This window comes from Choloepus didactylus, chromosome 9, assembly GCF_015220235.1.
Source record: "Choloepus didactylus isolate mChoDid1 chromosome 9, mChoDid1.pri, whole genome shotgun sequence".
Lineage (NCBI taxonomy): Eukaryota > Metazoa > Chordata > Mammalia > Pilosa > Megalonychidae > Choloepus > Choloepus didactylus.
The window spans coordinates 95,459,321-95,487,251 of NC_051315.1; the positions used below are offsets into that span (position 1 = coordinate 95,459,321).

General features: G+C 36.2%; 1 protein-coding gene and 1 non-coding gene across 15 annotated transcripts in view; one reads left to right on the top strand and one right to left on the bottom strand.

Moving 5' to 3' along the window:
- Positions 1-879: 879 nt before the first annotated feature.
- Positions 880-27,931, top strand: part of NBEAL1 (neurobeachin like 1) — a 281,631-nt gene continuing 254,579 nt past the window's right edge. For 7 of the 14 annotated variants that reach the window (XR_005218944.1, XM_037850426.1, XM_037850427.1 and 4 more), the window contains exons 1-2: positions 1,131-1,310; positions 2,217-2,500. Coding sequence is in view for 12 of the 14 variants with exons in the window: in XM_037850426.1 (XP_037706354.1) it covers positions 2,450-2,500 (51 nt within the window). In the remaining 2 variants the exon portion in view is untranslated. Of the gene's footprint in view, positions 1,013-1,112; positions 1,311-1,400; positions 1,963-2,216; positions 2,501-13,952; positions 14,032-27,931 lie in introns of those variants that run through there. The other 7 variants (XM_037850425.1, XM_037850424.1, XM_037850419.1 and 4 more) reach the window with 7 other exon arrangements.
- Positions 11,167-11,271, bottom strand: LOC119545071. Its single transcript, XR_005219047.1, has one exon. It is a non-coding gene; the product is annotated as a U6 spliceosomal RNA (small nuclear RNA).

The window sequence follows — 27,931 nt, forward strand, 5'->3', positions numbered from 1 at the left end:
AAGTGATTTTTTTTCCTAAGTTTCAGATGCCTGCTAGACAGCCAAGGAGAGATGGTGAATATAAAATGTAATTTCAGCGTAAAAAAATAGAAAGCATAATTTGCAAGCCACTATGAACAACTCCTCTCAACTCTGCCATCCTAGAATGACAGCAGCCTTTGATGTTAGTAAAGAAGTGGGCATGGCTGTTCCGATGGAACTTTGTGTATAACATTGAAACTTGAGTTTTATATAATTTTCACATATCACGAAATATTGTTATTTTTATTTTTAAGAAAATTACAAGCAAGACGGCATACAAAGCCTAAAATATTTAGTCTATGGCCGTTTACATGAAGTTTGCCGACACCTGGTATAGAAACAAGAAGCAGCATTAGTTGATAATTTTTTAAGCTGGGTGTTGGTATAAACAGTTTCATTATACCGGTTTGCTTTGTATATGTTTTACATTTTTCGTAATAAAAATTTAAGTGTCTGTTAAAATTTACCAAGGTGGTTCTCTTGTGCCCCTCCCCCCGCCCAAAAGAAAAATCCTCTGAAAGTTGTCTACCGCTATTAAATGGTGCTGTCTGCTTTTGTTTTCTTTCAATGAGCAAATCCCTTTTGAGACCACAAAAAATACCGAGAGGGCCTTTAGTGGTGGTAAAACAAGCCTTCTGGATTTGACACTTGGAAACAACGACTAAAGTCTGAGCACGTTGAGGGGGTGTTTGAATTTGTCTGCTTTTACATTACTTTGTATTTCCAGGACTAATTCCCTTTTACTGCAAGAAATCAAAGCGAAATCCCCTCTATCAGGCTCCCCGCCCTCAGAAAATTCCCGGAAATGACGCCATCAGCCGAGCGCTGCGTGGGCCCGTCCACAGAAGAGGAGGGGTGCAGACGTCAGTGCGTCGGTCTTCTCTCCCTCTTTCTCTGCTTCCCTAGCTTGGGAAAGACTCGGACAAGAGCGCCCGTTGTGGCGTCAGCTGCGAGAAGATCTCCAGGAGCCTGGTTGACTGCAACTGCGCAGGTTTGTTGGGGCGGGGATTCAAGCCACCCGCCCACTCCTAACCGTGCAACCAATGAACAGAGGCTGCTCCGGGGCTGGTTAAATACTTAGCGGCTAGAATGATTAGCCGAGGGGCAGCCCCGCCCCGCCTAAGGGTCCTCCCGGCCGTCGCGCCCCGCCTTGCGCTGTCGGCACTCCGCCTCCCTCTCCTGCTCGTCTGACTGGTTGAGAAGTGATACGGGGCTTCGGCTGGGGTAGGGTACGTGGGAAGCAAGTAAGACTGCGGCAGGGCGGTGGCGCGGCCTGTAAAGTAAACGCGGTGAGGGGAAGCGGCTTGGAGGGGAGAGGGAGTCGCCTGGCGAGACACGGGGCGGGGGGGCCGTGTTATTGGTGGAGGAGGGTTTGTGAAGTAAGAGGCGGCTGTGAGGGCGCAAGGTTGTCCGGGGCGTGTCCCGGTGTGCTCGGGCGTGTATGAATGTCGCGGGTCGAGAGACGCCGAGCTCACATTGCCCCATTTCTAAAGCTTCTCGTGGCACGGTGGCATACCTTAAGTGTACCTACGTCTCGGTGGTCTAGATTGCTAGGAAGTTTCTAGGAAGAAGTTTTAAATCCCCGAAAACATTTGGAGGCTTTCGCTGGGTGTTTTACTTGCCCGTGTGTGCGTGCTCCTTTTTTCCTAGGTAGAGAGGTAGAGAAGTCAGGTGTTCTGGTCGACTTGCCCTGTCTGAAGGTTATTAAACAAACCAGAAATTCCTCACCGCCCTGCCCTGCCCCACAACAACAAACATTCTCGGTAACTTTTAAGAAGCAGGCAAGGAAATTCTAAGAGGTTTATGTCTTTGAAATAGTTCTGTAGAAAAATACGTTTAAGTGAAACGGAGTTTTGCTGTTGATCATCATTGGACGCATTTTTGATTACGAGTACTCATCTTTTATAAGTCTGCCCCAAAGCATTCTCTGACTTCGTATTGGTATGTAATATTGTTAGCTGGGAATTCTTACTAAAAATGCATTTTGTGATGTTTTCCTGAAACAACGTTCTATGAAATCTGATCAACGAGTGTAAAAGTTTAGCCTCTTTTGTGTGTGTGTGTGTGTGTGTGTGTGTGTGTGTGTGTGTGAAGTGAAGCAGATAAATCTTTTTATTTTGTTGGGTAAGTCTACAGATTCTTTAATATGGTCTCTTTTTTTCTAACATATCTTTGGGTATTTTTGTCTTTCACAGATTTATTTAATTGTGCAAGTACCAATGATGAAGATATGTTGGAGTAACTGCTGAAAACTGCCTTTTACTGACCAGACGACAGTCCAAAAATTTCACTTTTTTTTGTTTCCCCTGCCGCTTTGAGCTTTACTGTACGGCTGAAAAACTTGGAAAATAAAATGAACATGCTGTAGTCTTGAACATAATTTTTTTTTTTTTTGAGGAAAAATTAAAGTGGCAGAGTGAAAGCCAGAATGGCATCCAGAGAGAGGCTCTTTGAACTTTGGATGCTTTATTGTACAAAGGTAACTGTTTTCCTTTTTATTTCTGTTTTAAAATACTTTGTTATAAAATTTGGGAACTGGCCTTATTATCACTTTAATCAGTGGTTAGTAGTGTATTTATTTATAGTAATAACCCAGGCTTTGAAAACTTTTAAGTGATTGTTTCCTATTTTTCCCATTTGAACACATACACTATGTGGACATATTATTAAAAATGTAGGGTTTGTTTTTTTATTTGATACTTGTCTTCATTGATCCCAATATTATATAAGTAAAGTTATGACAACCGAAAAATAAAATATTTTTATTTTTGTGCTTTTCTTTTTCTCGCACAGATAGGAGCGGGGTAGAGACATTTTTTGTGAAAAAGGATTAAATATTTTTCTTCTAATTAATCATTTTACTTGTATAAAAAGGTAATTTGGTGTTTGCAGTTTATGAGTGTTGTCTTATTTGATCCTTACAACCCTGTGAGGTGGCTAATGTAATTATCCTCATTTTACTAATGAGAAAACTGATGGCAGAGGTTAAATGGCTAGTGAGTAGCAGAGCTGAGCCTGGAACTCAATATTTCCTGATTCAAGTCCATGCTGTTATCCACCATGATTCTTTAATATTTTTGTCATGCAATAAGTTTCTCTTTTTCTTTCCTTGTTTTGCCTGTTAGCTTCGATTTTAGGTTATTGGAAGGGAAAGGTACTACTTAAAAACATGTTTTTCAAGTGAGAAGCTACATAACTACTTTGAGGATACTGGCAAGGGTCACAGAAACACCCTAATCTATGACTGAAGTTAATTTAGGTTTGTGTGGTGAAGTGCTCAAGTCATGGCCTCCATTTCTGTATTATCCCATCAAGCGTCTTTTTATACTTTCAGCTCTTTAAAGAACAGTTTATTCTTGTTAGGTTTACTTTAACAGTCATCTCAGTTATCTGTAATATTAAATTTTAGAGATCTTACTGGAATTTTTGTTGACTTCCTAGATTGATGTTTATTATAATTACTTAAGGACATACACTTTACTTTGAAATGCTTAATGCAGATTTTTAAAATAGCTTTTAGTCTTGTGTAATTTAATGCCAGAAATGTCTTTTTAAAACTAGAACATTCTTTCAATTAAAAAAAAAATGCAACTCACCAGACACTTTTGAAAAGAATCACAAACACGTTTGCCAAAAATTAAGATGTATTTTTAGTGAGAATTCCCAGTAGTTTAAAAATGATTTATTTCAAATTTCATGAAACTTACTAGTTTTTACTATTTTCAGAATGACAAAAGTAAATGAGGTTGCATTGTCTTATTAATTAATTATGTCTTTTCTAGGTCAAGTTCATATTTTCTTTAAGTGACACAGTGCTGATTGAAAAAGTAGTACAGTTAGTCATTGGTGTATATTTAATTTTATTCTTAATGATTTAGAATGTAAATGTGAATCCTTACTCTTTTGAAAATGTCTGTCCTCAGTAATGAAGTCCAATAAATTCCTTTTTTATGTTTCATATTTAAATCATTTGTGTACTTAAGATTTGAAATTTTTGCATAACTGTTTTCAAAAACTAGTCATTTAAAATCATGATTTCATGTTTTACCAGTGCATGTTGTAAACTAGACAACAGCTTTCTTTTTTGTAGACATCTTGAATCAAGTAGTTACCAAATGTATATCATATATTTAACATTTCTGCTCCATAGTGAGAATGATTACCAAATACGAGTTCTGTAGACTTTCTCTCTAGCCTTACTGCTCTCATTCTAACAGTTTCCTACCTGACTAATTATTAAGACCTTTTTTACACCTTTGATGGGCTTTCAGACTATTTCAGGACTGCAGAGATCTTGTTTTAAAAATGTTTTCTGAATAATTTAGCTTCAAGGGCTTTCTAGGACCTAGGATAGGCTTGTAATTGTGGGATCTGGTTTTGGTTCTAGTGCTCTTACCTCCTTGAGTCTCATTTTTCTCATTTGTCCAGTGGGAGAGGGTTTGTGTGTGTGTGTGTGTGTGTGTGTGTGTATGTAAATACAGGGAGAATGCTTCTGTTAATCACCATTAAGATTTTTGTTTGTTTGTTTTGACCTTTAAGGGACAAGTAGTTTTTTTTTGTCCGTATTCTAAGTGGTGTTATATACAATTTTTCAGTTCATCTTTCTTTTTATAGTTTTTTACAGAGAATTTCAGTCATGCACAAGTAGAGAATATATTATAGTGACCCTTTTTGTATCTGTCACCTAGCTTCAACAACATTCAAGTTATGTCCAGTCTTGTTTCATCTTCATCTTTAACCCTTCGTTTCCCTTCTCTCTACCCTGGAATTACTTTAAAGCAAATCCCAGACAACATGTATTTTTACCCACAAATTAAAAAAATATGTATCTGTAAAATAAGAACTCTTTAAAGATACAATAGCAATACAGTGATTTCTTAGTTCATCAGTAGATTGGTTCAAACTTCCCTGGTAGTTTCATAAATGTCCCTTTCTCCCACATACTTAGTTTATTTGACTCAATATGCAAACAGTGTATACACTTTGCATTTTGTTGAAAATGTCTGGTAAATTTTTTTAATTTATAGGTCTTCCTTACCACATTTCAGTATTCCTTGCTGTTTATTTGTTGAAGGAACTAGGGTTTTGATCTTAGAGTTTTCTAGACTGGATTTTGCTGATTGAGTTCCTTTAATTTTATTTACTTATTCCTCTGTACTGTTGTCTGTAAACTGGTAGATAAAGAGGCTTGATATGATTCAACTTCTGTTTTGGGGGGAGGCTAGAATAATTCATGAACATAATGGCCATTAGTGATATTTGTCTAGGCATTATTTTATTAGGGGTTTGCAGAACTGATAATCTAATTCTATCATTTCTTCTATTATTAGTATTTATTTAGATAAATTTTCCCTCATCAATTATTTGATGACAGTTCCTTCAGGGAAAGACAGGCAGAATAAATGTTTGCTACTTTATTAGTTTTCAGAATAATGTTTGTTGGTATCCTCCCAAGGGGACCTGTTTTTTTCTTATCAAGTTCATCTTTAATGATTAAGATTTCAACAGTGTCTACCATTTTGCTGCCCTAGTTGGTATGCAGTCTGTACCAAACATGGTATACATACCTGATTAAAGGAGACTTCAAAGATTTATGCAGGACTGCTACAGGGCAGTGAGGTTAGAACATCCTCCATATTTGTTACAATGCTAACTTTGGCACAGGTATTCCACAGGGTATTAGCAATAGATCATTATAAAGATAAACTGTTTCTATGTAATGTGATGTTTTAAAGTTGCCATTGAATTATAAAAGTTAGAAGTACTTCAGATATATTCCTTGGGCAATTATGTTTGGTTAAAGAAAGACTGATCAAATACATGAGATGCCCGTTTTGGTCTGGGTTCAAGCTGCAAGCATAAATACTAATGACTGAAGTCCTTTTAGAATTATATTACTAGTTTCAGTTTTTAGTGGATGGATCTACATATATTAAGCTCAACATTTGAAAAGACTTTGGGTAAAAACTTTGTTTTGTTACCACACTTGTTAGGTCTAACTGTGCGCTTTCTATCTGGTGATACAATTTAATTGTTAGAAACATGTTTCTTCCTAATGGTTTATTGGTTAACCTCTTATAATCATTATTATATAACACAGACAGGATGGTTTCTGACTACCAATATTTCAGCTCTCTAAAGGTCGTTTCACCAGTGTACAAGACTGCTAATTCAAATAATGTAGACTGAACTTTTCTCTCCTTCAGTCATCCCCACCCAGAGTCAAGAATTTGAGTAAACTATGCATTTCATACAGCTCTTATAAATTAAACATTAATTTGAACATGTTTAATATTGTACCTGGTTTTTAGTTTAGTGGTTAACTACTTCATCTTAGCATTTTTTCTTCAGTGTAGAAGGCAAATTGATTTGTTTTTTAATGTCTATAAAGATTTTACTTTATGTTATCTGTATTAGGCACAATGTTTTTCCTTGTATCTTTTGAGGTTATTTCTTCCCTTAAAAATGTGCTTGAGATAAAGAGACAGTGCTGAGAAGAATTTTGGTCTCTGTGTTATTACACAACTATTTGGAATTCATTCTATTGTGTACCTATATCGTAGTGTCCCTATCTCACTTCTGTTGGACAAGCAAATGATATATTTCTGTTGGACATTTAGCTTTTTGGGAGTGTTCCCTATGGTTGGTCACCAGAATATGTAGAAGGGGGAAACTGGACCTTAAATTCTGTGATCAGATTAAGCTACTTTTGTTCTGTGTAATGGAAAGTATCAAATGTATTAATTGAGTAAAAAGATACGAATTGACTTAAAAGCATGGCATTTTGAAATGTGGAAATGCTGTTTGAAATTCATGGCTCATTTTTATCATAAGCTTTTTTTTTTTTTGAGATTCAGTTTACACTAAACATTTTTGGGAGGCTGTAGAGTTAGAGCCAAGACTTAATTCCAGTTCTGCTTCTGATCTTAAGGACCTGAAAGCATGTTACGTAGTTTCTTTACATCTCAGTGTTCTCATCTATCAAATGGAAAAGATAACTATTTTATGTATCTCTCTAAGTGTTTGAGAGAAAAAAAATTACTGGTTATACTTAAAAGCACCTTAAGAGTAAAAAATATAAAAATAACCTTTGTTAGCATTTTATAAATATGTATGTGTATCAGTCAATGTTATTTCCGTTTTTTATTACATATATTATATATGTTATTAATATATAATAATAGAGGGCAAGCTGCTCTTCTCTTTTTACCATTAGTAATGAAGCTTTTACTCATGAATGTCTTAAATTAATTTTAATTTTTATTTATTTACTTTCAAGCATAGTGCTTAGTTATCCTGACTAATGATTTGAGATTTTTTTTTTTTTTACTGTAAACCAAGTTTGTTTTGGACCTTGTTGATGCTCCATTTCCTGCTGTTGCCCTTTGTCCTGCTAAATCTGGAATATGACTGAAATAGATAGTTTTACAATGAGCTCAGAGTAAATTTCCTTTTCAGAATAAGTTTTTTTAAAAAAGAAAATAGAATTTTAAGGTGTTTTATTCATATTAAAATGTCAAGTACATCTTTTTATACATAGACTTGAAAAAATGGAATGAACCAATTCTCTTCTAATGATAAAATTATCAGTTTATTAACACAATTTTGGTTATTATCCTAAGTGAAGCATTCTGTAAGATGCACCAATATAGATCAACCCTTACAAGTTTTTTTTTAACAAGAGAAATGGATAATTTTTAATCCTTATTATTTAATCCATATTTAATAAATCTCTGACATTTTCAGTGTCTCTTTGGATTTTCTGTGGCTTAATAACTTTGTGAGTAAGGAAAGTAATGTTCTTTGTTAGTAAGGGGTGTAAAGCAATCATTAATTGCCCAATCGTAGTGATTACCAATTACATGTTTGATTTAGGAAGTTAAATGTGAAAGTAAGAAATGCATAGTTAATATCAATAGACATGGGGGTAGCCCTTAGGAAATGAATATTACCTTTGTGATTTGACTTTAGAAACTTCTACACTACTATAAAAAGTTAAGATGCATGGAAATTTTTTAGTGCTTTTGATATCAAAATTTAAGTTTTCCCTCATAGAAGGTGGACTTGATAGCACTTAATGTTTAGATGTGTGGAACATGAGGAAAAGGAAGAGTGTAAAATAATTTCTAGATAGTTTTTGTTTGAGAAAGTGGTAGTTTGTCATCTCATTCACCGAGTTAGCTAGTACAGGTTTACTAGGCTTTCAGGTAAATGTGCTGAATTTGCAGTGCCTGTGCGCTATCCAGATGAAGATATATCACATTTGGGTCTGGATTTCAGAAGGGAAGTTTGCACTGGAAGTAAAATTGGCGAATCATATTGGTATTATTAAAGACTTTCATGAGAGTAGGAAGAGAAAACAAAGTCATGGGGTCCTGGAGAACATTATCATTTAAGAGGAGGGTAGAGGAATAAGAGTTTATTAAGGAGTTTGATTGGGAGAAGAACCAGGAGTGGGTTGTCTCACAGAATAGAGGGATGTTATAAAGAGAGTAGTCAGTAGTGTCAGATTTAACATAGCAGTCAAAGAAAGAACTATGGAGCATGTATTGGATTTGACAGTTAAGGGATTTTTGGTGACTTAGAGCAATATTAAAAGAGTAACAATAAAAATGTTAAAATATAGGTCACATTTTATTATATTTTGGTTCTTAAATTCACAGACTTAAAATTACAAGCTGCTGTTAACATTTTAAAATGTTTACTCCTGATTTCTTAAACTTTTTATTCTGAAAGAATTAAAAAATTACAGGACAGTTGCAAAAATAATCTATATACCATACAGAGAACTCTTAACATACCACGACCCAAATATCCAGATCCACTAATTTTATCATTTTGCCACATTTGCTGAATCATTCTATCTATCCATCTATCTGTGCATCCATCTATTTTCTGAACACTTGAGAGAAGGTTATATGCATTATGCTCCTTGAACATTCTACTTCTATGTATATTTCCTAAGACCAAGGATATTCACTTATGTATCCACCTTAAGTACTCTTGGGTCTGTCTGGCGTCTTCTGACTTTTTATCTGTGAGATTCACCTGTAGCAATAGATCATCATTTTTGTTGCCGTATAATATTTCATCCTATGAGTATAGCACAATTCGTGTATCCATTATGTGGTGATGGGTGGTTTGCAGGTTTGGGCTGTTAGAAATAATGCTGCTATGAGCATTCTTTTACATGGCTTTTGGTGCACAGATATTTGCCTTTCTGTTGGGTATATGCCTGGAAGTGGAATTACTGGGTCATGGATTATGTATATATCTAGATTTAGTAGCACTGCCACTTAGTACAGTGGTTGTAGCAGTCCCACCAAAGTGTATGATAGAGATCCAGTTATTTCTACATCCTCGCCAACACGTGAGGTTTCCTGTCTTTCATATTAGCTTTCTGATGTAGTGGTATTGGATTGAGGTTTTAATTTGTATTTCTCTGATGACTAATAGTATACATTTTCATGTTTGGTGACTATTTGAGTATCTTTTGTGTAGATGCATTTTTGATGCTATTCTTTTTATTATTGGTTTATTCATTTTTTGAATGAGGCCTTTGTTGATGCTGATATTGGGAATATCTTCTGCTTTGTGGGTTGTTATATTGCTTGACTGTTGGCACAGTAATGCTGCATAACCACTCCAAAGCCCAGCGGATTGCAATTATAAGAATTTAGTGTGTTGATGGATTTGCAGGTCTGCTACAGTTCTGCTTCAGTAATGCTGAAAACCCTTTGGGCAAATGTTGCTTGGTCCCTACCCTTAGAGAAGAAATGTTCCATGATTTGATTCTGGTTCTGTACCTTGGGAGTTGCTGCTCCGGCCACTGTTCTATTCCTCTTGGCACCATACACCTGGAGGTCCTTTTTTTCCTCTCATTTTCCTTAGCTACATCTGAGGAGGGCATTGGAGAACAAGTACTTTCTGGAGTCTGAAGCTCTCTCAGTCTGTTTTCTGCATATAGAAAGTCTCCTGTACAAGTGTGTACTCTTCTTCCCTTCTAATTTTTCTGCCTCCAATTGTTTTCTGTTTTCTCTTGTTGAATTTATGTTACCTAATAACTTCAACAGGATGTTTCATAGTAATTGAAATAAGGGACATACTTATTTAGTTTGTTCCTTACTTTAATGGGAAAAATACTGCGTCGTCCATTAGGTTAGCTTCTGACTTTGGTGTTGAGGCATGTGTATGTATATGCATGTACATACACACACACACACACATATGTACATATGCATATATATACATATATATATGTATATGTAATCATCCCTTTAAATCATAGAATCAATGTAGTTTAAATGGAAGATACTTCATTTTTTTATTCATTTTTATTCCTAGGTTTACTCATATTCCTAATATTGCATGTTTGCCACTAGTGGAGTTTAATATAAAACTACTACAGATAGTTCTGTGTGTATATGTTAAAATGTGGAAAATCAGGGTATTAAGTTCCAGAAAAATATTTTAAGATTTAGCATAATTGAAAAGAATCAGAGTCATTACTTGCATTAATTATTGGCATTTAGTAGTTGCCATTTTAAATATTCTCTTTTGTTAGAATCCTTATTATGGATTTTAAGTGGGTATATTTGGAATTGGATGCTGCACTTGAATTCCAGTAGTCCTTCATTGTCAAAGAAGTAAAATGCTTGTAAATCAAGGTTTAATGCCTTGTGCTGTGTGAATATGTGTTCAGCCTAGTTAACTTATTTTTTTCTCTGTACTCAGAGGCCTTGATTTTGACAAATATGTTTCATTTTATGTGGCGAAATATAATTAATTTTTGTGAAAATTTTATTCTGGTCACTTAAAATTTGTTAAGATATAGGGAATTATGTGCAGTAACTATGAAATCTACCATATTATAAAGCCTTTGAAGGGGTCAGAATTAAGGCAAGGATTAGATAATTGCTTCCTCATTCCTTCATTAACTTTTTTTTTTTTAAATCAGGTATTTATAAATGAGGAAGCATATATTAATTACATAAAAATCATCTTCAAATAGTAGAATGAGTCGTTTTGTCATTAGTAGCAGCACAAGAGAAAATGGAGATGCACAGAAATGCTTCTGGGATTATAAAGGTCAAGGCATGTTTTTTCCTTAATTGAAAAAAATGTCACTTGTGACTTCTGACTTAAAAAAATATGGAATGCTTCATGAATTTATGTCATTCTTGCATAGGGGCCATGCTAATCTTCTCTGTATCATTCCAATTTTATTATATGTGCCACCAAAGCAAGCACTCATTAATTTTTAATAAAAAGAATGGAATTTGCCTTAAAATGTGCCGCCACTTTTTCCATAGAGGAAATGGGGAACTCTTCTGTTAAGTATATTTTATTTTATTTCATAAGTGTATTTTAAATAGACCTTCCTGCCCTTTAAAATAGGAAAAATAACTTATTTTTACCTATATCTAAGTGGTTTTCACATTTTTCTTTAATATGCATCTTGTGAGTGAGATTAGAGCCGGTAGAATTATCGACTTTCAGGGTGAACCACATCATTAATTGAATCCATGTACTTCGCATAAAATACATGAATTTCAAAAAAATTACTTGCCTTTATAAAGAAATATGTATTTTTATTTGATGCATTCAATTTAACTTCTATATAATTTTCCTGACTTTAAACTTTTGGATTCTAGGAAAGACATGTATTATTTTTTCTTTTTAACATGTCATTGGGAGGTGAATTTATATATCTTTTTGAACAATTTTTGTCTTATGAATTTTGTCAGTTTAAAATATAAAATTTAACTTTTCAATAAATGAACTTTCTTTTATGGAGAAAAATATATATACTTTGTAATTTAGATTTATAAGAAAATGTAGTAAAGATATGTACCAGTTTTTATATATTATGTTCCCCCAAAAAAGCCATGTTCTTTGATGCAGTCTTGTGGGGTAGATGTATTAGTGTTGATTAAGTTGGAACCTTTGGATTAGGTTGTTTCCATGGAGATGTGACCCACCCAACTGTAGGTGATAACTGATTAGATAATTTCCATGGAGGCATGGCCCCGCCCATTCAGCATGGGCCTTGATTAGTTTATTAGAGCCCTGGATAAGAGCTCAGACAGAAGGAGCTGGCTGCTGCAACCTAGAGAGGGACATCCTGGGAAAAAGCCATTTTGAAACCAGAATTCCGGAGCAGATGCCAGCCACGTGCCTTCCCAGCTAACAGAGTTTTCCCAGACGCCATTGGCCATCCTCCAGTGAAGGTACCCGATTGTTGATGACTTACCTTGGACACTTTGTGGCTTTAGGACTGTAACTGTGTAACCAAATAAACCCCTTTTATAAAAGCCAATCCATTTCTGGTATTTTGCATAATGGCGGCATTAGCAAACTGGAACAAATGATGTTATATTTTTGTGCTGAGCTTTAATTTTTTAATTATTTGATGTACAAGTTAATTGTAAAAAAAATTAGGAAATACAGATGGGTAGAAAGATTAAATGTTTTTCAGAATCTCATTATTCAGGGAATTTTAGTTAAGGTACTTTATGGTTGTGATTCAAAAGTCTAACCAAATCATTATCCAAGATACTAAATTTGAAATACTTCAACCCAACATGAACCTTGAACATTATTTTAAACTTTTAAACTCCATTTTAAAAATATCAATATATTACATGTAATTAATAAATATATAGTGATTTGTTTTTCTACATAATTTGCTTTAGTCTGATTCAGCTAATTTTTTGAATGTCTGAAGTATGCCCATGTTATTTACTGTTGTTTCATCTCTTGAATTTTATATTTCACTATTTATTGATTACTTGACTGACTTCTCCAAAACATCTGAACCAGTAATTACTTTACCTTGCCACCATGTGTGAAACTCCCAAGTTGAACACAAAGTTCACACAACAAGATGCATTTTACTTAACATTCTAGATGGTGGCCTTTTCAAGCCCTGCTGATTTTAACTGTGAATTTTCTATCCTATTGTGAGCAAACCTGGAAGTTCATTATAGTAGTTACCTTAATGGATGGTTATTTAAAATTTAAGAAATACATAATGTAAAATTTGAAATCTTTCTCACTAGAGGTTTGGCAAATTCTAAACCTTTATATAGATCTGTATTAGAGTATTTCTTTTATTTCTTTTAACATGACTTCCAAATGTTTCTTGGGTATGACAGGCTTTCCTTTCATGAAAATTTTTGTAGCTCTCATCTGTTTAATTTATTATGACTTCACCCTAGCCATACTTTTCCAGCTAGTGTCAGTTTCTTACTCAAATTGTAGGCCTAGGTGTAAGAACTAAGGCAAGGAGGCTGGATGAGGTTATCAGGGGTGGATTGGTAGAAAGGTATGATCAAGATTTTAAAACCATTTGATCAAGGTTTTAAAAAATGGATAGTAGATTAATAGAGAAGAAGTTCTAGGTGAACATAAGGCATGACCAAAAAAGTACAAGGGAAAAACGATCTTAGTGTAAATTTCTATTTCTGGCAATAAAATAGGCTAGGTTGTTTGGACTAACCATCCCTCTAAAAATAACTTATGTCTGGATACAGTTTTTAAAAAATCTTAAAAGCATTGGAAAGCTGAAAAGATAGTGAGTCATGAGGACAAAATCTTAGGGAGAAGGAGATTAATGGAGAACGGAAGCCATTTTATGGTGAAATTGAACTTTTGTTTCCATGGGCTTATGGGAGGTTAGAAGTCAGAGCCAAGAGACTAGCCAGAGCAGAAATCTAATAGATTTTCCTGTATGTCTCCCAAAGTCTTACATTCCTGGGTAAGGGTGAACACATCCGCCTTAATCCCCCACCTCCACTAGGATGTTGCTGGGAAAAGTGCTCCTGCTAAGCAGAGCAGAGATGTGAAAATTCTATTAGAGGTTGTTACCAGAAGTTGATTCTTTCCTGCATTTGCAAATCAAATTCACTTTTCCTTCTAGGAAAGGTCCAGGAAGTTCCAAGTCATGCATACTAGACTGACAGTGCCGGGCGGAAGCAATTTAAGTCCTCTTTGGAAGAAACCTTAAGCGTAGGTCCCAAATATTTTCTCAAGGACACCGAGCAACATATGTCAAAAACGAATTGATAGGCAGGGAAATAAAGTTCCATCAATAGATGAATCAGTGAACAAAATGTGGTATGTACACATTATGGAATATTATTCAGCCATAAAAAGGAATGAAACTGTAATGCACACTACAGCATGAGTGAACCTTGAAGACATAGTGTTGCGTGAAATAAGCCAGATGCACAAAGACAAATATTGTATCATCTCACGTATATGAATTTCCTGGAAGAACCAAATTTCATAGAGACAATAGATTATAGGTTACCAGGGGCTGGGTGGCAGGGAGAGGAAGAAGGGGTTATTACTAAATGGGTGCAGAATTTCTGTTTGAGATGATCAAAAACTAAAGGTAATAGATACTGATGATGGCACCACAACTTTGTGAATGTAATTAATACTCCAGAATTATAGACTTGAAAGAAGTTAAAATGGAAAAATTTGAGTTGTATATATGTTACCACAATAATGTTTTTTTTAAAAAAATCAGTGTATGGCATTAGATTAGGTACAACTGAAGAGAAGTACAGAATTGGACGGTAGGTCAGAATAATATCTTAGTATATTCCTGGAAAGTTGGAGAGATGGAAAATATGGAAGGATGTTAAGAGCTATTGAAGATAATCTGAAAAGGTTTTAAGACATGTATAATTGAAGTCTCAAAAGGGAGAGGAGAGAAAGAAGAAAACAGGTAATATTTGAAGAGAGAACAGGTGATAGCTTTCTAGAACTGGTGGAAGATAACAATAGATCTGAAAAGTCCAGTGAATCTCCAGAAGGATAAATAATACATCATAATGAAACCATAGTGGTTTTGCAGAAAACCAGAGAGAGAGATTATCTTCAAAGATGTGGCAGTTAAATTAATAGCTGATTATTTAGGAGTAATAATGGAAGGCAAAGGATAGTGGATTGACATCTGTAAAGAAATAGCCTGTCAATCTAGATTATCCAATGGAATGAAAGTATTTTTAAATAAGGAGGGTGAAATAAACCCATTTTCAGCAAAATAAAAATAGTTCAATTCACTGGGAAGATACAACAATTTTAAATTTGTATGTACCTGATAACATGGCCTCGAAACAAACATTGACAGAACTTCAGAAAAAATGGACAGATCACAGTCATAGTAGGTTTTTTATTTGAGCACACCTTTCTCAGTTGATAGAACAGACAGAAAAATCAATAAGGACGCAGAAGATTTAAACAATAGGATTGGCGAATTCAATGTCATGAATTTATGGAAAACATAATAACCAATATACATTCCTTTCAAGCCCACACTGTGGCTTTACAAAAAAAAAAAAAGCTGTAATTTATTTTAGGCAAGTTTCAACACATTTCAGATGATTGAATTAGAGTTGGTGTATTCTGACTATAATACATTTAAGGAAGAAATCAGTAACAGATTTTTAAAAAATCTCTAATTTGGAAGTCAAGAAATACACTTTAAAATATACCTTGGATTAAAGGACAAATAATAAAGGAAAAGGAGAAATGTTTTTGAACTGAATGATAAAAGTGTTACATTTTTGAACTTACGGGTGGCGGCCTCTCTACAGTATTATTCAGGAAAATTTGTGGCTTTAAATACATATGTTAGAAAGAGAAAAGCCTGAAAATCAATGAACTAGTCTTTTGTGGTAGCCAGCATGTAAGATCCCCACCTCTCTACCCCACACCTTTGTGTCGTCCCCTCCCATGTTGTACTAGAGTTGGTCTGTGTGACTAATAAAATATGGCAAGAGTGATAGTATGTAATTTTCGAAATTAGGGTATAAAATACACTGCAGCTTCCATCTTAGTTCCTTTTTGTCTCTTGAATCACCCACTCGGGGGGAAGCCAGCTACTATGTTGTGAGTAGCCCTATGGAGAGGCCAATGTGAAGAACTGAAGCCTCTTGCCAACCATGGTGTTGAGTGAGGTTGGAAGTGGATTCACAATCCCAGTCAGGCTTTGATATGATTGCAGCTATGGTTGATATCTTAACTACAACCTCATGAGAAACCACCCATCTAAGACACTCTTGGATTCCTGAGCCTAAGAAACTTTGTGAAATAATAAATGTTTGTTGTTTTTAGCTAAGTTTTAGGTGATTTGTTATGGTTGAATAGATAACTAATATATCATCCATTTCAAAAAGATAAAGAACAGTATATTCCAAAGAAAGGAGAGTGAAGGGGATTGCAGAAATTACTTATGAGATACTGTATTTAGAAAATGATGATCATTAGTTTCTAACCTCACAGAAAGAGTTAACCATATATTATGTACCTTCAGAAGAACATAAATAACACCACCTACGTAGTGTTCTTGCCAGAAAGTTGAACCTAACTGTGCTCAAGTCTGTAGATGTAACTACCAGTTCATAGGAAATACAGAAGACTAAAGTAAATGTTAAGTGAGGCAAGGATATATGGTCAGGAAAATCCATAATGTGAAATTATATATCACAAGTGACCCAGTGTCTTCAACAAATAAATTTACAGAAAAAAAGAAATGTAGATGAAACCTGTAGATTTAAATAGACCTAAAAGACGTAACACCCAAATATGGTCTTTATTTTGTTCCTGATCAGATCAAACTGTTTAAAAAAAAAAAAGAAGTCTAAGGGAAATTTCAACACTGATATTTGATATTAAAGAACTGCTAATTTTTTTTAGATGTGCTAATATTGTTATTTTAAAAAGAATTTATCTTTTAGAGATATTGAAATATTTATGGATGAAATGAAATACCTGGATTTGCTTCAAAATATAGTTGGGGATGCAGATGTAGATGAAAGAAGATGGGTCCTGTATTGGTAATTACTGTAGTTGGGTCATTTTGCCATTCTCTCTACTTTTATGTATGTTTGAATTTTTTTTTAGTAAAATGTTTTTAGAAAGAGCAGAAATTAATGAAATAATTAAAAAAAAAAAACATAATGGAAAGGATCAACCAAATTAAAAAGTTGGTTCTTTGATAAGACTAATGGAATCGATTTGAGAAAAAAAGGTTTGTGGTCATGTGTGTTTGGGAAACTTCATATTATATCCATTCATTTTTATCCAATTCACCAGGCACATTTCTTAAGACAATCCGTTGTTAAAAATGTCATTTAACTTTGCTTAAGTAGTGCTAGTCAACCTTATTTGAGCACAGATGTCTTTTTTTTTTTTTTAAATTTCAAATCTCGTTTATTATCATCAAGCAAATGGTATTGAGTAGCATACTTGCTTAGGAATGCTGACTTCTCTAGACTTTTAATCCCACATTGCCATCCTATTGCTTCCTGTTGTTTTCACACTGGAACATATTTCACACTGGAAATATTGTACATCACTGAACATATCTTGCTGGTTTTTTTTCTGTCTGAAATTCCTCTTTTCCTCCTACTCATCCCCATGCATGAGATCTACATACATTTCTGTGAAAAACTGTTTTGAGTGTTCCTGCTACTTAGTTACCTCCATCATTGACAGAGTTAATGACTCACTTTTTTTTTTTTATCTTCATTTTATTGAGATATATTCACATACCACGTAGTCATACAAAACAAATCGTACATTTCATTGTTCACAGTACCATTACATAGTTGTACATTCATCACCTAAATCAATCCCTGACACCTTCATTAGCACACACACAAAAATAATAAGAATAATAATTAAAGTGAAAAAGAGCAATTAAAGTAAAAAAGAACACTCGGTACCTTTGTATGTTTGTTTGTTTGTTTCCTTCCCCTATTTTTCTACTCATCCATCCATAAACTAGACAAAGTGGAGTGTGGTCCTTATGGTATTCCCAATCCCATTGTCACCCCTCATAAGCTACATTTTTATACAATTGTCTTCGAGATTCATGGGTTCTGGGTTGTAGTTTGATAGTTTCAGGTATCCACCAGCTACCCCAATTCTTTAGAACCTAAAGAGGGTTGTCTAAAGTGTGCGTAAGAGTGCCCACCAGAGTGACCTCTCGGCTCGTTTTGGAATCTCTCTGCCACTGAAGCTTATTTCATTTCCTTTCACATCCCCCTTTTGGTCAAGAAGATGTTCTCCGAATGACTCACTTTTTACAACTATTATACTTGCTGTTTTGCATTTATTTGCTTATGCCTTTTCTTTTGAATCATAAACATTTTGAGGTCAAGATTTTCCTTTATATTTCTTTGTATTCATAGAGGCTAGCACTATCCCTGGTTGGTACACATTTGGCACTTATTAAATGTTTATTTAAGTTGCTAGGTTATGTCAGAAAAACTTGAGGACTAGCTTGAAAGACTAATTACCAATATTAATAACCTTTCTTTTTTTTTAATCATCATTTTATTGAGATATATTCACATACCACGCAGTCATACAAAACAAATCGTACTTTCGATTGTTTACAGTACCATTACATAGTTGTACATTCATCACCTAAATCAATCCCTGACACTTTCATTAGCACACACAGAAAAATAACAAGAATAATAATTAGAGTGAAAAAGAGCAATTGAAGTAAAAAAGAACACTGGGTACCTTTGTCTGTTTGTTTCCTTCCCCTATTTTTCTACTCATCCATCCATAAACTAGACAAAGTGGAGTGTGGTCCTTATGGCTTTCCCAATCCCATTGTCACCCCTCATAAGCTACATTTTTATACAACTGTCTTCGAGATTCATGGGTTCTGGGTTGTAGTTTGATAGTTTCAGGTATCCACCACCAGCTACCCCAATTCTTTAGAACCTAAAAAGGGTTGTCTATATTGTGCGTAAGAGTGCCCACCAGAGTGACCTCTCAGCTCCTTTTGGAATGTCTCTGCCACTGAAGCTTGTTTCATTTCTTTTCACATCCGCCTTTTGGTCAAGAACATGTTCTCCGTCCCACGATGCCGGGTCTACATTCCTCCCCGGGAGTCATATTCTACGTTGCCAGGGAGATTCACTCCCCTGGGTGTCTGATCCCACGTAGGGGGGAGGGCAGTGATTTCACCTTTCAAGTTGGCTTAGCCAGAGAGAGAGGGCCACATCTGAGCAACAAAGAGGCATTCAGGAGGAGACTCTTAGGCACAAATATAGGGAGGCCTAGCCTCTCCTTTGCAGCAACCGTCTTCTCAAGGGTAAAACTTATGGTAGAGGGCTCAACCCATCAAACCACCAGTCCCCTATGTCTGTGGTCATGTTAGCAACCATGGAGGTGGGGTAGGCAAATACCCCTGCATTCTCCACAGGCTCCTCAAGGGGGCACTACATCTTTTTTTTTCCTTGTTTTTCTTTTCTTTTTTTTTTTTTTTTAACTTTCCCTTCTTTTTTAAATCAACTGTATGAAAAAAAAGGTTAAAAAGAAAACAAACATACAATAAAAGAACATTTCAAAGAGACCATAACAAGGGAGTAAGAAAAAGACAACTAACCTAAGATAACTGCTTAACTTCCAACATGTTCCTACTTTACCCCAAGAAAGTTACATAATATAGCAACCTTTCTGTGAACTTGTTCCTACTATATCCATCAGAAATTAACAGACCATAGTCATTTCTGGGCATCTCCAGAACGTTAAATAGCTTATCTGTTCTTCTTGGATTATTGTTCCCCCTTCCTTAATTGCTCTCTACTGCTAGTTCCCCTACATTCTACATTATAAACCATTTGTTTTACATTTTTCAAAGTTCACATTAGTGGTAGCATATAATATTTCTCTTTTTGTGCCTGGCTTATTTCGCTCAGCATTATGTCTTCAAGGTTCATCCATGTTGTCATATGTTTCACAAGATCGTTCCTTCTTACTGCCGTGTAGTATTCCATCGTGTGTATATACCACATTTTATTTATCCACTCATCTGTTGAAGGACATTTGGGTTGTTTCCATCTCTTGGCAATTGTGAATAATGCTGCTATGAACATTGGCGGGCAGATATCTGTTCGTGTCACTGCTTTCCGATCTTCCGGGTATATACCGAGAAGTGCAATCGCTGGATCAAATGGTAGCTCTATATCTAGTTTTCTAAGGAACTGCCAGACTGACTTCCAGAGTGGCTGAACCATTATACAGTCCCACCAACAATGAATAAGAGTTCCAATTTCTCCACATCCCCTCCAGCATTTGTAGTTTCCTGTTTGTTTAATGGCAGCCATTCTAATCGGTGTTAGATGGTATCTCATTGTGGTTTTAATTTGCATCTCTCTAATAGCTAGTGAAGCTGAACATTTTTTCATGTGTTTCTTGGCCATTTGTATTTCCTCTTCAGAGAACTGTCTTTTCATATCTTTTGCCCATTTTATAATTGGGCTGTCTGTACTATTGTCATTGAGTTGTAGGATTTCTTTGTATATGCAAGATATCAGTCTTTTGTCAGATACATGGTTTCCAAAAATTTTTTCCCATTGAGTTGGCTGCCTCTTTACCTTTTTGAGAAATTCCTTTGAGGTGCAGAAACTTCTAAGCTTGAGGAGTTCCCATTTATCTATTTTCTCTTTTGTTGCTTGTGCTTTGGGTGTAAAGTCTAGGAAGTGGCCTCCTAATACAAGGTCTTGAAGATGTTTTCCTACATTATCTTCTAGGAGTTTTATGGTACTTTCTTTTATATTGAGATCTTTGGTCCATTTTGAGTTAATTTTTGTGTAGGGGGTGAGGTAGGGGTCCTCTTTCATTCTTTTGGATATGGATATCCAACTCTCCCAGCCCCATTTGTTGAAAAGACCATTATGGCTCAGTTCGGTGACTTTGGGGGCCTTATCAAAGATCAGTCGGCCATAGATCTGAGGGTCTATCTCTGAATTCTCAATTCGATTCCATTGATCTATATGTCTATCTTTGTGCCAGTACCATGCTGTTTTGGCAACTGTGGCTTTATAATAAGCTTCAAAGTCAGGGAGTGTAAGTCCTCCCACTTCGTTTTTCTTTTTTAGAGTGTCTTTAGCAATTCGAGGCATCTTCCCTTTCCAAATAAATTTGATAACTAGCTTTTCCAAGTTTGCAAAGTAGGTTGTTGTGATTTTGATTGGGATTGCATTGAATCTGTAGATGAGTTTGGGTAGAATTGACATCTTAATGACATTTAGCCTTCCTATCCATGAACATGGAATATTTTTCCATCTTTTAAGGTCCTCTTCTATTTCTTTTAGTAGAGTTATGTAGTTTTCTTTGTATAGGTCTTTTACATCTTTGGTTAAGTTTATTCCTAGGTACTTGATTTTTTTAGTTGCTATTGAAAATGGTATCTTTTTCTTGAGTGTCTCTTCAGTTTGTTCATTTCTAGCATATAGAAACATTACTGACTTACGTGCATTAATCTTGTATCCCGCTACTTTGCTAAATTTGTTTATTAGCTCTAGTAGCTGTATCGTCGATTTCTCAGGGTTTTCTAGATATAAGATCATATCATCTGCAAACAATGACAGTTTTACTTCTTCTTTTCCAATTTGGATGCCTTTTATTTCTTTGTCTTGCCGGATTGCCCTGGCTAGCACTTCCAGCACAATGTTGAATAACAGTGGTGACAGCGGGCATCCTTGTCTTGTTCCTGATCTTAGAGGGAAGGCTTTTAGTCTCTCACCATTGAGTACTATGCTGGCTGTGGGTTTTTCATATATGCTCTTTATCATGTTGAGGAAGTTTCCTTCAATTCCTACCTTTTGAAGTGTTTTTATCAAAAAGGGATGTTGGATTTTGTCAAATGCTTTTTCAGCATCTATTGAGATGATCAATTGATTTTTCCCTTTCGAGTTTTTAATGTGTTGTAATACATTGATTGTTTTTCTTATGTTGAACCATCGTTGCATGCCTGGAATGAACCCCACTTGGTCATGGTGTATGATTTTTTTAATGTGTCTTTGGATTCGATTTGCAAGTATTTTGTTGAGGATTTTTGCATCTATATTCATTAGGGAGATTGGCCGGTAGTTTTCCTTTTTTGTAGCATCTTTGCCTGGTTTTGGTATTAGATTGATGTTAGCTTCATAAAATGAGTTAGGTAGTGTTCCCTTTTCTTCAATGTTTTGAAAGAGTTTGAGTAAGATTGGTGTCAGTTCTTTCTGGAAAGTTTGGTAGAATTCCCCTGTGAAGCCATCTGGCCCTGGGCATTTATTTGTGGGAAGATTTTTGATGACTGATTGGATCTCTTTGCTTGTGATGGGTTGGTTGAGGTCTTCTATTTCTTCTCTGGTCAGTCTAGGTTGTTCATATGTTTCCAGGAAATTGTCCATTTCTTCTAGATTGTCCAGTTTGTTGCCATACAGTTCTTCATAATAATATTCTCTTATACTTTTTTTAATTTCTTCAGAATCTGCAGTTATGTCACCTTTTTCATTCATTATTTTGTTTATATGGGTCTTCTCTCTTTTTGATTTTGTCAGTCTAGCTAGGGGCTTGTCAATCTTGTTGATCTTCTCAAAGAACCAACTTTTGGTGATATTTATCCTCTCTATTGTTTTTTTGTTCTCTATGTCATTTAATTCTGCTTTAATCCTTGTTATTTCTTTTCTTCTACTTGGTTTAGGATTGGTTTGCTGTTCATTTTGTAGCTTCTTCAGTTGATCCATTAGTTCTTTGATTTTGGCTCTTTCTTCCTTTTTAATATATGCGTTTAGTGCTATAAATTTCCCCCTTAGTACTGCTTTTGCTGCATCCCATAGGTTGTGGTATGTTGTGTTCTCATTTTCATTCGTCTCTATATATTTAGCAATTTCTCTTGCTGTTTCTTCTTTAACCCACTGATTGTTTAGGAGTGTGTTGTTTAACCTCCAGGTATTTGTGAATTTTCTAAGTCTCTGATGGTTATTGACTTCTAATTGTATTCCATTGTGGTCAGAGAATGTGCTTTGAATAATTTCAATCTTTTTAAATTTATTGAGGCTTGTTTTATGTCCCAGCATATGATCTATTCTGGAGAAAGTTCTGTAAGCACTAGAAAAGTATGTGTATCCTGGTGATTTGGGATGTAATGTCCTGTATATGTCTGTTAAATCTAATTCATTTATCAGATTGTTTAGGTTTTCAATTTCCTTATTGGTCTTCTGTCTGGTTGATCTGTCTATAGGAGAGAGTGATGTGTTGAAGTCTCCCACAATTATTGTGGAAACATCAATTGCTTCTTCTGGTTTTGTCAGTGTTTCTCTCATGTATTTTGTGGCACCTTGATTGGGTGCATAGACATTTACGATTGTTATTTCTTCTTGCTGAATTGCCCCTTTTATTAGTATGTAGTGGCCTTCTTTGTCTCTCAAAACATCCCTGCATTTGAAGTCTATTTTATCTGAGATTAATATTGCTACATCTGCTTTCTTTTGGCTGTAGCTTGCATGAAATATTTTTTTCCATCCTTTCACTTTCAGTTTCTTTGTGTCCCTGTGTCTAAGATGAATCTCTTGTATGCAACATATTGATGGTTCATTTTTTTTGATCCATTCTGCGAATCTATATCTTTTAATTGGGGAGTTTAATCCATTTACATTCAACATTATAACCGTGAAGGCATTTCTTGAATCGGCCATCTTATCCTTTGGTTTATGTTTGCCATATTTTTCCCTCTCTCTATTAATATCCTTTATTGTACCCATACCGAATCTCTTTAGTACTGAACCTTTCTCCAAGTCTCTCTGTCCTGTCTTTGTTTCTCTGTCTGTAGGGCTCCCTTTAGTATCTCCAGTAGGGCAGGTCTCTTGTTAGCAAATTCTCTCAGCGTTTGTTTGTCTGTGAAAAATTTAAGCTCTCCCTCAAATTTGAAGGAGAGCTTTGCTGGATAAAGTATTCTTGGCTGGAAATTTTTCTCACTCAGAATTTTAACTATATCGTGCCACTGCCTTCTCGCCTCCATGGTGGCTGCTGAGTAGTCACTGCTTAGTCTTATGCTGTTTCCTTTGTATGTGGTGAATTGCTTTTCTCTTGCTGCTTTCAGAACTTGCTCCTTCTCTTCTGTGTTTGACAGTGTGATCAGTATATGTCTCGGAGTGGGTTTATTTGGATTTATTCTATTTGGGGTTCGCTGAGCATTTATGATTTGTGTATTTATGTTGTTTAGAAGATTTGGGAAGTTTTCCCCAACAATTTCTTTGAATACTCTTCCTAGACCTTTACCCTTTTCTTCCCCTTCTGGGACACCAATGAGTCTTATATTTGGACGTTTCATATTATCTATCATATCCCTGAGGTCCATTTCGATTTTTTCAATTTTTTTCCCCATTGTTTCTTTTATGCTTTCATTTTCCATTCTGTCATCTTCGAGGTCACTGATTCGTTGTTCAACTTCCTCTAGTCTTGTACTATGAGTGTCCAGAATCTTTTTAATTTGGTCAACAGTTTCTTTAATTTCCATAAGATCATCCATTTTTTTATTTAGTCTTGCAATGTCTTCTTTATGCTCTTCTAGAGTCTTCTTGATTTCCTTTATATCCTGTACTATGGTCTCATTGTTCATCTTTAGTTCTTTGAGTAGCTGCTCTAGGTGCTGTGTCTCTTCTGGTCTTTTGATTTGGGTGCTTGGGCTTGGGTTATCCATATCGTCTGGTTTTCTCATATGCTTTATAATTTTCTGTTGTTTTTGGCCTCGTGGCATTTGCTGAACTTGATAGGGTTCTTTTAGGGTTTGTAGACCTATTGAAGTCCTTATCTCTAATTTATCAGATCTACAGGTTCGTGGAGTACACTTTCTCTAACTAACCAGCAGGTGGCGTCCACGAGCCACCTGTCCTCCACAAGCCAGTTCTCCCCTGCTTAGCCTTTTTGGTGAGTGGGGGAGTGAGTCTTGTGGGGTCCAATTGGTGTACCAAGCTTGCGTGTGTAGTTGGTGTTGCCTGCCCTGTATGTGGAGCGTGTTTCTGGGCAGTCGGGGAGGGGGGGTTGCCCTAACAATCAAATCTCCCTGGTGATCCTAGAGTTTTAAAGCTGCTGCAATAGTCTAATCCTTCAGTTCAGTCCTGCCACAGTTTGTCTCTGCCACTGACCCACAAGTCCTTGGTATTGACGTATGGCTCCTGAGACTTGCAAGTGGGCCCCTCTTCCAGGCTGTGCACCCCGGGTCCTCTGTTGAGGGATGACTGTGCTATGTCACAGGTGAGTGCCGTCCCCCCACGGCAGTTCTGGGCTGCTGGGCTGTGTAGGGAGGCTCCCAGTCTGCTGAAATGATGGCTGAATGGGGCTTTGTTAATTCACACTGCTCCACGTTCCCAACTCTGGGACGATCAGCTGAGGTTGCAGGGAAGGCTAATGTCCACGCCCAGTTTTGTGGTGTGTGCCTGTTATTTGAAGCACTTCCGTCACACTGGGTTGTCTGGGGCAGCTCTGGGATATGGGGCTGGCGATGGGCAGGAGTGTTTCCTGTCCACCAGGATGGTGGCTGTGAGCGGACACCCCCCTTTTCTTGGGATGTTGTGGTGTTTAGTGAATTTTCTCAGCCACTGGATTATTGCCTTTTGTCTCAGAGCTCTCTTAGTTCTGCTCTTGACTTGACGTGCCCAAATTGAAAGTCTTTGAAGCTTTCTGTATTGGGCTTCTTAGAGTAATTGTTTTAGAAAAAGAAAAAAGGATTTAAAAAAAAAAAAAAAGGGCCCTCCTCAGAGATCTAATGGGTTATTGAAATGCTAAGAGACAAAGCAACCAGGGCCATTAAGGAAAGGTCCACAGGGCAGAGAGATCAGCTTTTCTTCGGGATTTGCATATGCGCCTCAAGGCCTGAGCTCCGCCCTTCCCCTTTCTGTGTTCACCAGAACTCCAAAAATCCTCTGCTTTTATTTTGGAGTTTTTTGTGTTGTTTTTTTTTTTTTTCCTATGCCTGTCTCCTCTGTGCTGGGCTGGCTGCTCTCAGATTCTCTGGTGTCTGGTCTCAGTCTATCTATGGTTGGAGTTTGGATCAGTAGAATGAGTTTCCGATAAGGGCTGCCACTGCAGTTCTCCTTTCTCCTTTCCGGAGCTGACAGCCCCTCCTCCCACGGGACTGAGGCTGGCAGGGAGGGGCGCGGGTCCCCTGGCCGCAAAAACTTACAGATTTCGCTGATCTCAGCAGTTCGACATTTTCATGAGTGTTGTATGAAGTATGCCCAAAGACAGATTGCTCTGTGGTGTCCAGTCCATGCAGTTCCTGGCTTTCTACCTACTTTCCTGGAGGAGTAACTAAAATATACAGCTCACCAGTCTGCCATCTTGCCCCGCCTCCCAATAACCTTTCTGTTGGGGAAATTTATCTTCTTTTGGTAGGATTCTTAGAAAATATATTATGAAGATAATTGACCTTCTGAACTTGTAAATGCAAGTGCCCAACATGCAGTTGAAATACGTAGTTTGTAGTTTTAGAACTTGAAGGAATAAGTAACCCAAATATCGCCATGGAGGAAGAAATGTGCCACAGTCTTTGGGGAGGCAGCATCGCTTTACTGACACCTATTTTTTGGACTTCTAGCCACAAAACTGTGGGCCTTTAAATTCCCATTGTTTAAGCCAACCCGTTATATGGTATTTGTTTTAGCAGCTGGGAAACAAAAACATTTTTTGGTACTGAAAGTGGGGACTGCTATGACAAATGCAAAAAAATGTGGAAACAACTTTGGAATTGGGTTATGGGTAGAAGCTGGAAGAATTGAGAGGTACTTAATAGAAAAAGCCCAGAAGAGACTAGTGGTAGAATTATGGACGTTAAAGTTATTTCTGATGAGGGCTTGGAAAGAAATGATAAATGTGTTATTGGAAATTGGAAGAAAGGTGATCCTTATTATAAAATGGCAAGAGAACTTGACATAATTTTGTTCTGACGTAGGATTGGAAGTAGAATTTGTAAGCAATGAACATGGTTATTTAGCTGAGGAGATTTCTAAGCCAAGTTGGAAGATGCAGCCTGGCTTTTCCATGTAGCTTATAGCAAAATGTGAGGGGAAAGGAATAAGGTGAGAACTGAATTCTTAAGCACAAAGAAACCAGAAGTTGATGGTTTAGAAAATTCTTAGCCTATCCAGCTAGCATGCTTTGAGATTAGGACCAGAAGTGGTTCTATGAGTTTTATAGGAAGTAAGTCTCCAGAGGACAGGGTTCCATGCGTGAGGGTTTAACTGAGCAACTCGTTGTTAAAGAGGGTGTGACTGAACATGGATCCAGTCAGCCATTTCAGTGGAAGTTGGGATTGGAAATGTAGTTATCCAGGAAGAACTGTGGAGTGTTCTGTTGTCTGGTGGTTTGGACCCAGTTGAGCTACATGTAAAGCTGACAATTTTGCAGCAATAATAATAATGGTAGCCATCATGTTTTGAACATTCACTAAAATACTAGGCATTGCTGAGTGCTGTACATGTGTTATCTCATTTAGTGCTCTCAACATTCCTATGAGGTAGGAAATATCTTCATTTTATAGATGAAGAACAGCTCAGAGAGGTGAAGTCACTTGCCCAAAGTCACACAGAAAGGAAATTCAAAGGAATTTTAATAAAATAAAAATTAGATGGCAAGGAGGATCATAAAATATTTAAATGTTCATATGTAGCATGGAACATTACTGTTTTGTGGGAGTTTCCTGATTTTGTCACAAAGTAGGTTATAAAAATAAGATTATTTAATATTTATTGAACATATACTATGTGCTAGGCATTGTTCTAAGCCCTTAACATGTATTAGATTATTTGATTTTCACCACAGCCCTGTAAGTTGTATATTATTATCTTCAGTTTATAGAGGAAGACACTGATGTGAAGACATAAGGTGACTTATTTAAGATAGATGATAGAATAGGGATTAAAGTCCACGTAATTTGCCACTAGCACTTATGCAGTACTTAATACATTTGTGTTGTTAATAAATAAATATTGTACAAATGGGGAGATAGATATACTGTGGTATTTCAATAGACCAAACTCATATTAACCATGAAAGTAGCTGCCTAAGACTTAATGTTTTTTACTGGGTGTGTGGAGAGCTTCCTTTT